General features: G+C 51.7%; 1 protein-coding gene across 2 annotated transcripts; it reads left to right on the plus strand.

The window, feature by feature from the left end:
• The first annotated feature begins 336 nt into the window (after positions 1-336).
• On the plus strand, positions 337-5,295 carry RGS16 (regulator of G protein signaling 16). 2 transcript variants are annotated; one of them, XM_032862689.1, is made up of 5 exons: positions 337-487; positions 1,497-1,607; positions 2,374-2,438; positions 2,724-2,890; positions 4,313-5,295. In XM_032862689.1, exons 1-5 carry the CDS (start codon positions 444-446, stop codon positions 4,523-4,525), a joined length of 600 nt encoding a protein of 199 aa, XP_032718580.1. In that variant the 5' UTR covers positions 337-443; the 3' UTR covers positions 4,526-5,295. The 2 variants fall into 2 exon arrangements, with proteins under 2 accessions (XP_032718580.1, XP_032718581.1); XM_032862690.1 differs by having other exon boundaries at positions 2,377-2,438.
• Positions 5,296-12,883: the final 7,588 nt, after the last annotated feature.

Raw genomic sequence — 12,883 nt, forward strand, 5'->3', positions numbered from 1 at the left:
ATCCGCCCGCCGCCGCTGAGCTGGTTTTCTGATTTTACTAGAGGCGGACGGGTTTTTTTCCTACTAAACTGAGTGGGCGCTTCTCGGGCCGTGTGACTTGCCCGCCGCTTCTCCTTCCGCACGCCGGTGCTGCCCGGAGGAGAGGGCAGCCGCGTGCGCCCAGCTGGGGGCAAGCTGCGGGCGCCCCGCCCCGTCGAGCTCCCGGGCCCCGCCTCCACCGTCCCCACTCGCCGTCCCGCTCTCCGATTGGTCGGCAGCGCTCAGCCCCGCCCTGCTCCCGCCGAGGGAATAAAAGCCGCGGGGTAGCGGCGAGTCCGCGCGTGCAACACCATAAAGCTAAGAAGCCTTGGGTAGTGCCAGCCGCCGGCCCTGGTCCTCGTTCGCCGTGACCGCTGGAGCCCGTCACCATCCTCCCCGCGACGTGCTGCCCTGAACCCGCAGCCATGTGCCGGACCCTGGCCGCCTTCCCCACCACCTGCCTGGAGAGGTAAGAGGAGCTTGTCCGTGGGTCTTCCAGCGGCCCGCAGCAAGTCCAAGTCCCACCAGTCCTTAGGGAGTGGAGGGACAGGCTTGGGGACCGGGCGGGCAGGAGAATGGGACTCTAGTGACTTGAGTGGAGAGGCAGAGGTCACCTTGGTTCCAGGTTTTCAGATGCCTCCTTTCGGGTCTTAGAGCAGCGACGGGCCAAGGGAAGGGAGAAGGAAGAACCGCGGGAAGCAAAGGAATCCCTGCTCTCTGTCATTCCCCGTCTTCTGAGGAGTGGCAGTCCTCAGCTGACCTGCCGAAGACGGGGCTGCAGAAGAGCTCAGTGGCACCGGCAGGCGGAACTCCCTTTTCTAGTTTCTTCAGCCCTCGGTTTTCATTCTATTTGTGTGCCGAGAATCCCATTCACAGCCCAGGTCTAGGAGCGTGGTCTGTCCGGGCCCTGAGAAGGCAGGGAGGTGTGTTTTTTTTGGGGGGGGGGGGGGGGGGGGGCCGGGGGGGGGGGGGGGGGGTTTTTTTTGGGGGGGGGGGGGGTGGGGGGGACCCGGTGAGGAATGTGCCCACTTCCCAGGGAGCTACTGAACCAGGTCTGGTCCTTGCTGGAGCTGGTGACTGGGAAGGAAAAGATGAAGAAGGTGAAAGCAGGAATCAATTTCCGCACAGTTCCCAAAACACGCATGATAAGCCTAGAGGGTGGGGAACTGCCTTCTGCTCACCAACAGCCACAAAGACAGAGCAGTGTGGCTTAAGTGGGGAAAAGCCCACGTGTGCTGTGCTCTAAACTCATAAAGTTTAAGTCCTACTGAGAAACAGCTAAAGGATTACTTTCATTGTTCTGGGTTGGTGATATTAAGTGACAAGCAGAGTTTAAGCCCTGGAAACAGCTGAAGTGTCCCAGGGACCCTTGAGGCTGGAATGAGGGGACACCAGTCTAAAGTCTTTGGGACCCCATAAACCTTTTTGCCCTGGCTGAATCCGTGTAGGATCCTACATGTTCCTGCTTTGTCTTCCAGAGCCAAAGAGTTCAAGACACGGCTGGGGATCTTTCTTCACAAATCAGAGCTGGGCTCTGATACTGGGAGCGTTGGCAAGTTTGAGTGGAGCAGCAAACACAGCAAAGAGGGGTAAGCCCCGCTAGCCGGCCTAGGGCCCTGGAGGGGAGGGAGCCGGATTTAGGGAAAGAGCCACAAGAAAGAAAATACAAGGAGAAATTAGGACATGAATGGTGGGCCTTGGTGACCCCTTCCTGGAGATTTTAGTGAAGATTCCCGCTGGTCTGCCATGGGTGACTGGATAGGGGGCGCCTGGGTTCTGAGGTCACCGACAGACCAGGGCTGTCTAGCTACCAGACAGGGTCGGAATGTACCAGACTCCCCCACCTGGAGATGTCATTGTCCACGCAGCCAGGGCTAGGACAGGGTCTGCGAACACTTGAGGCTTTTCAGTCAATGCCTCTTCCTCCATTAGTGTACACTCTCCCTACAAGCCCTTCCACATGAATACCAGTGTTCAATCGCCAGGTGCTGCTCTGGTCTCTGGCGTTATGGGTAGAGTTCATCTCTCTCCCTGAGGCCCTGCTTTTCATGAGGCAAGTGTAGACAACAAAGTTCAGAGTCAGAGGAAGAGAAAAATTTTTGGACAGCGAAGAGACCATCTTAGAGTTATTTACTGAGGGGCAGAAGGTCCTCGAATTTGGTTTCTCGTTACTGAACTGTGCTCTAGAAAAATACCTATAGCCTCAATTAAGAGTTCGAGCAGTCAGCTCCAATAATCACCCGACGATGTGAATCCTACAACTTCCATCAGAGTTCCGGATGGGATTTATGCTATGCATTACTGTGCTGGTTTTTTTCAAAATGAAAATCTTGGCTTTTCTTTTTTCTCTTTTAGTAGAAACTTCTCAGAAGATGTGCTGGGGTGGAAAGAGTCATTTGACTTGCTACTGAGCAGTAAAAGTGAGTAGGACCCTGTTGTGTCTGTCTGTGGATGGCACATGTGTACCCATGTGCTTTGGAGCCAGTCTGAGGGATGCTGAAAAGCGTGGGCAAAATAATAGTCGTAGTAATAATAATAATGATCCCCTAGTGTGCCAGCCTCTGTTCAGAACACAAAGGCAGGTCCTTGTTCAAGAAAATTACATCCTAAAAATAGAACCATTAACCACAATTGCCGTCTTTCTTCTTTTATTCCCTGCTGTCCCGCTGTCTGACCTGTCTCTCCCTCTCTCCCCTCAACCCCAGATGGAGTGGCCGCTTTCCACGCCTTCCTGAAGACAGAGTTCAGCGAGGAGAACCTGGAGTTCTGGCTGGCCTGCGAGGAGTTTAAGAAGCTCCGGTCGGCCACCAAGCTGGCCTCCCGGGCTCACAAGATCTTTGAGGAGTTCATCCGCAGCGAAGCTCCTAAGGAGGTCAGAACCTCAGCAGGTTCCGGGGCTCCTCCAGACCCTGGCTGCCCCTTCCCCGCCGAGGACTGGGGCTGGGGGCGGTCTAGTCGGGGAAGAGTTGACTTTAGGAAGCGATCTTATGTGGCACAGGGCTGAATGGTCTTCCGTGGCCGGAGACTAGGAGAGCCAGGCGCCCTGCGACTCCTGGCTGCTGTCACCCTCAGACTCGCTGAGGGGGTGGAGGGCTTGGCAGGGAGGGGTTCTGGCTTCTGTCCATACCCACTTTTGCAAAGAGACTCAAAACACACGAGTGGAGAGACGGGTCAACCTGGGGACCTCGTGTGACCCGGTTCCGTCTCCCGACTGACCTGCCTCTGGCTGGCTGGTCCGTGGGTGGTGAATTTTTGCACTTTCCTCCGGTCTTGGCTGCCTGCCACCAGCGTTTGGCAAAGCGAGTGGGGCCACCTCGTGGAGAGAGAATAGTAATGCCTTGCTTTTGTAGCCGCCTCTGTATTTTTCTGAGCACTTTAATTTTTTCCACGTTATTCAATAAAGACTTATTGAGCACCAGTTACATGCAAGGCACGGTTATAGTCACTGGGGACATAGCTGGGACAAGAAGTCTCTACTATTGAGAGAAGATGACAATAACCGATTAAATGAGTAAATAACATGTCAGGTGACAGTGCGTGTTCTGACCCAAGCAAAGCAGGATTTGAAAGGGAGCCCTGGAGTACAGGGTGGCCGGATATGAGGTCTTTTTGTTTTACAAAGGGAAGTGAGGGGTGGGCCACCCCATTAGGTGACAAATGAACAGATGCACATAAGAAGGGAGGGAAAGAACATTGCAACACAGGAAATGGCAAGTGCAAAAGCCAGCAGGAAGGGGGCCAGAGTGGAGCTCAGAGAGTGAGGGAGACAGAGTAGGAGAGGTCAGACCAGGGGGCAGGGGGCCAGCTGTGGGCCCAGGTGGCTGTGTGGGCCCAGCACAAACGCTGGCTTTTCCTCTGAGTGACACAGGAGGACAGCACTGCTGCTGGCAACCTGACTTGAGTTTTCCGAGGCTCACTCTAATCGCTGGCTAGGGAACCGGCTACAGGCATGAGGGTGGAGGAGAGAGACCAGTTAGCAGGCTCTGGCGTTAACCTGAGGAGAGAGGCGACGGAGAACTGAACCAGGACTGTCCGAAGGCAGGGAGGAAAAGGCGTTAGCTCTGTATACATTCTTCATACATCCTTGATAACTTTGGGAGATTGGAGAAAAGATCCTGCGTCCAATTGCACGGACGGGCCCAGAGTTGAAAAGCCAGTTAATGGTCAACTCAGGAGACCCCAGGTTCCTGGTTCAGGCCCGTCAGCCTCCCCGCCACCCTCAACCCCGTGGCCCTCTGGACCCCTTGCCTGGCCCACGCTCCCCTCACCCACATGCTTGCCTTCCTTCCCACAGGTGAACATAGACCACGAGACCAGGGAGCTGACCAGGATGAACTTGCAGACTGCCACGGCCACGTGCTTTGACGTGGCTCAGGGGAAGACTCGCACCCTGATGGAGAAGGACTCCTATCCACGCTTCCTGAAGTCCCCTGCTTACCGGGACCTGGTGGCCCAAGCCTCTGCCTCTCTGGCCAGCAGCAGCCACGCAGAGCCCCTGCACACCTGAGCCTCGTGGCGGGGAGGGAGCCAGCCCCGGGGGGAGAGGTGGAGTCACCGGTCCCTAAGGCAGATTCCACCAAGCAAGCACGAGAGGACAGTGAAGAAAAAAGCCCATTGGCAGCCTGTTTTGGAAGCGGCCTCTCCTCCAGATACTGTGGGACTGGGCTCCGTGCATGAGAGGGTCCCCTCCACCCCCACTTCCAGGACCGGCGGATAAGGGCCGAAGATGAGGGTCGCGTGGGGCTCTCTGGGGAAAGGAAAGGCGGCCTAGGAGTTATCCTTGCTCTTGTTGTTCTCCACGGGGCAAGAATTATTCCAGGGTGGACTGGGAAACATGGGTAAAGGAAACTTGAAAAGGAGAGCAGGACAGCCAGACCAGCTCTTCCTCCGGGGAGGAGATGACTCTGGCTACATCCTGTTTTCCTAGTTGCCGGGTGCCCGGGCCCAGGAGGGAGGTGCGGATGTGGTGCCTTCCCACTCTGCCCTCCTCACCTGCCTCCAGGCTGCCTGGGGCTCCCTTAGCTTGCCCTTCCCCACATTTGTGTCCAGCCTCATGGTCTTTGCAAGGCCACAGAACAATTTGATGCTTGCCCAAAATGAGATTTTTTTTTTTTTAATACCTCGAAAACTGGCCATTTGAGCCCCTTTCCACATCAGTAGAGAGCCTGGAAGAGGGGCCATTGTGCTCCTGTGAAATTAATCTTGGTGCTCTTGGTGACCTTTGCAGGCGGCCCCCGGCCCTGTGCTTGAAGCAAGGTCCATCTGTGAGTAGGGCCTGATGTGTGTGTGTGGGGGGGGCAGTGTGCCCTCCCCTGGCCCCATGCGGCCCTAGACCATAGGGCCCATGAGGCGGAAGGTGTGGGGCCTCTCAGTGAGCGGCTAGTTCAGCTCTTGGGCTCTGCAGTATGGAATGAGGAAGAAAAGGATCCTAAGAAATCTCTTGGCAGTTCCCAAAAGTTCCGTTGAAATCAAGCCAGCATTTTTTCTGGGTGTGAGAACAGGGAAAGAGAGATGCCCAGAATGGAAGGGGAACCTTATGTTTCCTTCCTGTGGATGTGAGGTGCACTTACTGGAGTGTTGGGGGAAGTTGGACCAGGGACCACGGTGGCCCTTGGAAGATAGAAGCCAGGGGTGCAGCTGGAGAGAGAGGCTGCTTAGAAGAACCCGACTGGGGTGGGGGCGGGGAATCAGGACCTGCTTGTCACCTCAGGGCAACCCCAAACACGCATTTTCCTGGTGGAGCCCAGGCCCAGGAACTGAATGAACCAGGCGGCCCCCTTCGACCCCAGGAAAAGCAACACTGTTCTCTCTACGCTCTGAGCTCCTCCAGGAGAAAATTATTTAAGTATAATGTGTTGTTGGTTTTGTGACAATTGTCATAGCATATTATTTTTATTACTGTTGTGTTGTTGGTATTGTTATTTATTATTGTAATTTCAGTTTGCCTCTGCTGGAGAATCTCAGCGGGAGCTGGCAGCCTGTCTCCCTCTCCACCAGACTCTACCTCTGAACGTGCTGGGAACCTCTTAGCGCCTGTCAGGGACTCCTCACTGCTTAACTATTTATTTATTGTTGACAATGGAGCTGGTTTCCTAGATAAGAAGGATGTACTTTACCCTTGTTTCCCTGTTTTAGCATGTTATATTCTTGTAAAATAAAAATAAAACCCAAATATGAGATCCTGGCTGCAAGTTCTGTGCAGGTGGGAAGAGGGAGAGGAAGCCTGGGGCAGGAGCTGGCCTCCGGAGAGCCCTCCCCGCACATGCCAGAGCTCTCGGGTCATAGGCAGAGGCCCAAGGGGAAGACCCATGTTTGTCTGGTGACTGGCAGAGTTGATGAGAAGGGCCCAGGTGCTAAGGGTGGCCCCCGAGATTGGTAACTTCCTTTAGCCGATGATAGTCCCAACTTGCGTCAGGCTGTTGTGTTGTGTCAAAGGGACCCAGTCAGCCTGCTGTCATTGGAGAGCCCATGTCCTTCACCCAGAGCTAACCATTCCCAACTTGGCCTCTCACAACACGAGGGGAGGCTCCCCTTGGTCCAGTAGCCGCAGGTGACAAGTTAAACAAGGTAGCTTTCAGGGCATACTCACTTTTGCCCATTTTTAATTTGCATTAGGATTTCATAGAAATTCAAAGCATTAGTATTTTGCAAATAATTTCACAGACGGCTCTGAGATGTACTGTGGGAAGCCACTCTGTACATGACACTGTTCCATCCCATGGGCTGAGGATGCCAGCGGGTTGAGCTGGGCTTGAAAGGATCTGGGGTGGGTTTGCAAGGATCGTATCAGCTCTTCCTTCGCCAATAGCCTATTTGTTCTCTCCTTACCCCACTGATCCTCTCCCCCACCCCATTACCACTGTTTAGAAATTCCTTTTCTATCGAATTATCTGTACTCTCTAGTTTATCCACTTGCAGGTGGATGATATCTAGTTGACCATGTGGGATGGGGTGAGCCCAGGGTCTTCCTACTGTAATCCTCCCAAGCCCTTTTCTTGAATTACCTGTTTATCCACAGATCTGGACCTTCTCTTGGCTTTTATTTCTCCCCTATTGTTTGTCTGAGTAAGTGACCAGACTCCAGGAATGTCGGCTGGAAAACCAGGTCTAAGGAATGTTTCTGTGGGCATCTCCAGGAGGGACTCAGAATTGAGGGGCCCGAGAAGGAAGATACGGTCAGAGGCTATGGATGGGCCCCGATCTCAGGGAGTCTTTCCACCAGCTCCGTGAGGTTTGTTAGCCTGTGATTCGAGGAACTGGGGCTCATGGGGCAAGGAACGGACCCCGGGCAGCTGGCTGGAGAGAGCAGTGGGGTTGGATGGGAGCGATGGAAACCCAGTTACAACATCAGGGGTCATCCGGTGTGCAAGAGATGGGTGTGGGAAGGTGACTGATGGGGGAAGAAGAAAGCTGGGGACCCAGGGAGGCAGGGAGGCATTCACATGTCTTCTTTTCCTTCCATCTTTTCGCCATTTTACATGCCTTCGAGTGCATCCCACGTGCCTGGCAGAAAACCAAAAGCAGTAACTACTTTTATTCAGTAGTGGGTAGGGATCCTGAATATGGTGAGACAAGGGCACAGATGTGTGCTTTTTGAAACAATGTGGTCAGCCAGGAGGAAAAGGCAGGTGTAGTCAGTGAGTCATAGAGAAAAGAACGGGGATGATGGACAACCAGTGGCGGGGGCGGGGTGTGTGTGTGCTAGCGGGCCACACAGTTCAGTGAGACCATCCTCAAGGGCCGCATCCCCCTAGCCCTCCCTCTCACATAAAAAGTGGTCTTGGCTTCCATGCTGTGGCTGAAGGTGGTAGGTCCACATTAGAGAGGAGAACATTCCTTTGTTGACCTTTTACATGTCCCAGGTGCCAGGTTCAAAGCAGTCCCAGGCTGTAATGCTTCACTGAGGGTTTAAGGGATTTCCTGAAGATCAAACTGTTAGCAAGTGGCTCTGATGTCATTCGACCTCTGCCCCCTCTAGGCTTTGGCTCAGCAGGGAAAGCATTTCCTAAGGAGGCTGTGGCTGGCCTCTGAGACCTCACTTGCTACTCTCGACCCTGTCCCTTGAAAACAAATCTGTCCCAGTTCCCAGATTTGCTGTTACTGTCTCACATTTCTTGGCTTTCTTATCCTGGACCACCCCGCTGCTGGGTCCCCTCATTTCCTCATTGCTGTCCTCTACCTCCTTAATCAGCTAAGGAGGCATCTTCCAAAAGCCATCTCAAGGGTCTTTCTGGGGAGACTTGCCTGAGCCTTTGGGTCTGATTACGGATGCTTCTCCATGTCCCACTGCTGCCAACGCTCACCTGAACTGGAGCACTTATATCCCTGCTTTCTGCCTTTCTGCCTTTCTGCCTTTCTGTCCCTGTGGTGAGCTCCTGGGACGAGGCAGGTCTCTTTCTCCCCAGGGCCTCGCAAATAAGCATTCAGCAAATGTCTCTTAAGTTACTGATTGGTTTTAAATCCAGCAGGAGGAAAGTTCAGATTACAACTTTGAGCTTCAGACCTGTCCCTGGATGTCCCACAGGTTCTTTACACATAACACATTTGAAACCAAGGTCACTGTCGTCCCCCGCAGATGCGCACTGCCTTCCATTTCTCTAACCCTGACACGTACACAGAGGTACTGGCCACCCAAATTCAGGCTGCACCATCTCTTCTGCACGTCAGCTCATCCCGTTTTTGGAAACGGGTCGTGTCCAGCTTCTCCTCTCCGGGCTCACCAAGACTTCGTTAGAGGAGCATTTTGTCCTCTCCAGTCTGAGCCATAAAGACAGCTTTCCACCTGGTCTCCCGCCCCTGGCCTCTCCCACCTATGCCCATGCTACCAGTCTTTATCCCTAAAGCACAGATCTGACCACATCGTGGCTGCACTCAAACCCCTTCAATGGCTCCTCTTTGACTCCAAAAGAAAGTCCGGATCTGACCACAGCATCTGAGGCTCACCCTGAGCTGACCCAAGTCCCTCTCCTGATCTGTCTCCTGCCCAGATGGCCTCTATGCACATCCTGTTCTCTCTGCTTGGAATGCCCTCTTCCTCTCTTATTTTTTTTAACTGGGAGTGATGTGGAGGGGAATGCCCACCTCTAAATGCAACAAAAGCATCACCTCCTCTGTGAAGCCCTCCCAGATGTCTACTGCACCAAGTTAATCTCCCCCACATCTGTGATTCTAGGACACACTCTTGACTTTGCTGCCCATTCTGCACGGAGCACTTCACATGTTTTCCTTCCCCTAAACTGGTCTCTTTAAGACCAGAAGCCGTATTATTCACCTAGATAAGATGACACAGAACAGACTGCAGCAAAGCAGTTCACAGGCCTGGCCGTGGAATCAAAATGGTTGGAATCCTGGCTCATTTGCTCTATGACCTTGGGAAGTTACTAGGGTCATTCCCTCATCAATAAAATGAAGATAGAAAAGTGAACCCCTCCGAGGGGACATTGAATGAAGTAAGTGTTTGGCACAATGTTGTCCCATGAATATTAGTTATTATTATTATTATTATTATCATCTGATCCCTAGTACTCAGCACAGTGCCTTGTACACATAGGCACCTGACAGTCATCTTTTATTGACTTTTTGAGTAGAATGGAAGAACCAGATTCCAAGTCTACGTTTCTTTCAAGAATAGTACAGCTGTTTCATATCGTAGATCATCTGACATGCAGAGCATCACAGCAGATTTTTCAAATGAGGAAATCAAGGGTTGAGCCATTCATCAGCCCCTTCAAACCCGGGTCAGCCAGCACTCTCCAAATTCAGGCTGTGGCTCCCGCCTGACGGGAAGGGCCCCCAACTCTGGCCCATCCCTCAGCCCTCTTCTGCCTCCCTGTGGCCATATCAGGCAATGCAAACGTTTTCCTTGGTATTGCTTGACTTTTGTCCTATTTTGTTTGGCTCCTTCCTCTGGATTGATATACAAGAGATATAATTTATAGTTTTGTTTACTGACGCATTTTAGTAAATATGTGAACGTTTAACATAAATGCGAATAATTAGAATAACTGTTAAGAACCAGTGGGTACAAGGTTTAAAACAAGAGTTCTTTAGTCAATAGGGCAAAATTAACTTTAGAAACTGAAGCTTTTAGGTAAAGAGAGAAAGGTGTTTGGGGCATACTAAGGGCTGATCTCAAGGTAATTCCCTTTCACTGAAACTTTTAAATTGGTCCAGCTTTTCAAATTGCTTTAGGGAAGAAAAGAAAGATTTGAAATTTAAATAACAGAGAAGAAATCCCAAGGGTGAGGGTTAGCGGCTAGATAATGAAGTTTGAATCTCCATCATTTAGAAACGATACCTCTTGACTTACAGTTTTGGTGATTCCCAAGCTTTGGTCACCAACCTAGACAAGGATTTGATTTAAACTTCAAGAAAAGCAATAATGTGTGGATTAATCCTTTATTTGGATTATAATTTGGGCCCCCACTTAAGAGAGAGTTCTGTGCTGGGCGGTATCATTGCTTTAACTTACTCCATCTTGCCAGTTCCCAGAGGTGGTTCCACAGACAAGGTAGTATCAAGCTTTAGACAGCAGGCCCTGAATTCAGTCCCATATCTGCTCCTTATTAGCCAAATGATCTCAGCACATTATTGGATTTCTCAGAGACTCACTTTTTCCTGTAACCTGTGAATAAGAACAGGACTGGCTTCATAGGACTTTTGTGATGACAGAAGGAGGAAATTTACGGAAAATACTCAGCACAAATTGTAGCTATGTATGTGTGATGGGCACTATTCCAAGTGCCTCATGTAGGTCCATTTCTGCAATCTGTACCATAGTCCCGTGGGGTAAATTATGTTATTGTTTAATATTGTTTAATATCACCATATTGCAGATGTAGAAATCAAGTCCTGGAAGGTTTAAGAAAATTGCCCAAATTCAAATAGTTAGTCGGTGGCTGTATTGGTGAGCTATTGCTGCATGACAAGCCCTTCCACAACTCTGTGGCTTCAAATAATAAGCATTTATTATTCTCGTGACTCTGTGGGTCAGCTAGGCACCTCTGCTTATCTGGGCCAGGCTCAGCTGATTTCTACTGGCTTGTTCTTGTGTCTGTGACCCACTGGATGGCTGGTGAGAGTTGACGGGAGTGGGCTGGTCTAGGATGGCCTTCGTCATATATCTAAGGATTGGCTGGTTGTTGGCTTGGGCAGTGGTGGTGTCTGGGCCATGTATTTCCTATCACCCAGCAGGCTAGACCAGGCTTCATTCTATGGTGGCAGGGTCCCCAGCTCAGATTCAAAGAGGGGGAGTAATGAGAGTACTTAGTGAGAAAAAGCATGAAGTTAAATTGTGGAGGGCATGGGTATAGAGAGGGTTGAAAAAAATGTGGCTATTTTTTGTAACTATTCTATCATAGTAGGAGAGTCTGGATTTGAAGCGGGGTAGTCTGGTGCCAGAGTCCTTGCTCTTAAGCATTCTGGAGACTTAATGCCTTGACCTCTGCTAGCAAGAGTCTAGCCATTTCCTGCTCCTGCCCATGGGCCTGGAATGCCCTGTCAACAGCCTCCATGCACCGGCAAGTGCTAGAGAGTTTCTAGCTGTGCCAGCTGTTTTGCTTTGCCTACATTTCTTGCTACTCCTTTATTTGTTTATTCCTTTGGAGTTCTGCTTTATGATCACTTGGGTCCTGAGCAATTCTGGTTTTGTTTGTTTTGTTTTGCTTACAATTGTCAGTTTCCTATCTTAGCTGCACCTCTACTTCCTCATCTTTTTATTTTGAACACGTCACAGAATACGTAAGATGAATGTTTACTGCAGTCACAGGGAAGTGGGAAAATCTGGATTTAATTAGCAAAATTATGATGAAGCTGTGAGAATGTCAGTAATATTTCTGATTCAATTTGACCCCATTGTCTCCTGGCCAAGATTGAAGAAGAGCTTCTGGTGAGCCAAATGCAGTTTTCTCTCACTCTTAGAGCACATCCTTGCAGCCTGAGGGATCTTTCTGGACCAAAGAAGGGGAGGGTGAGGACACTGTGTCCACATATCAACATGTTGTGTGTGGAAAGGGGACGCCAAAGGGATGGCGGGGGACAGCCTTACATTTATAGCCTTAGCCTAGGCTTCTCTGCATGTTCTCCCCCTTGGTTTCCCACCGGCTCCTGGGCCTGCTTGCGTCTGCTCTTGGAGGTGGCTCCTTCTTCGGTCTGGAGCTCTGGACCCAGCCCTGTGGCTGGGGTCTCTGGGCATTCTCAAGTCTCCTCCTACCAGAACAGGTGTCACTCCCCACATGTCTCTTGGGCCACCCCTCCTGGATTCTCCTGGCTCAAGATGGTCAGGAGTTGGTCTCCCCATCGAGACTGGCTATTCCTTGAGGACCGGAATATTTCCCACGGCGGCCTTCAGTACACAGTACGCATCTCCGTGCTAGGAAAGTGGCAAGAAAGCCATCCACCCGCCTGAAGTCACTCCCCTAGAAGTGCTGGCTACAGGACCAGCTCTCTAGCCTGCCAGGCTGGTGGCCTTCTGGGCCGTGAGAGCGTTGCGTGTGCCCAGATAAGTGAGTTTATTGAGCTTCTCTGAGCCTCAGGTGTGTCGTGATCAGGATTGTCAGGGGTTAACGGGGGTCATGTCCCTTGCAAAGCAATGGGCAGGAAATGTTTCTTTACCACTCATTTCCCTCAAGCAGGTAGGGGACTTGGAATAAGGTCCAGATGACGCGGGAAGATGTGGCCTGGAAGCCTCAAGGGCGGGAAGGCGATGGGCTGGGAGTCGGACCCGCAGATGGGCCCTCCGCCGTCCTGCCAAGGGTTAAATGCGCCCCAGATCCTCCCTCCCTCACTCTCTCTCTCAGCCCCGCCCCGCCGGCCCAGCGACAGCCAGAGGAGGTGCTTTCTGCGGGTCTCCGCCTTCGGCGACCGA

The sequence above is a fragment of the Lontra canadensis genome, unplaced genomic scaffold (assembly GCF_010015895.1).
Source record: "Lontra canadensis isolate GAN:19392208 unplaced genomic scaffold, GSC_riverotter_1.0 scaffold24, whole genome shotgun sequence".
NCBI lineage: Eukaryota > Metazoa > Chordata > Mammalia > Carnivora > Mustelidae > Lontra > Lontra canadensis.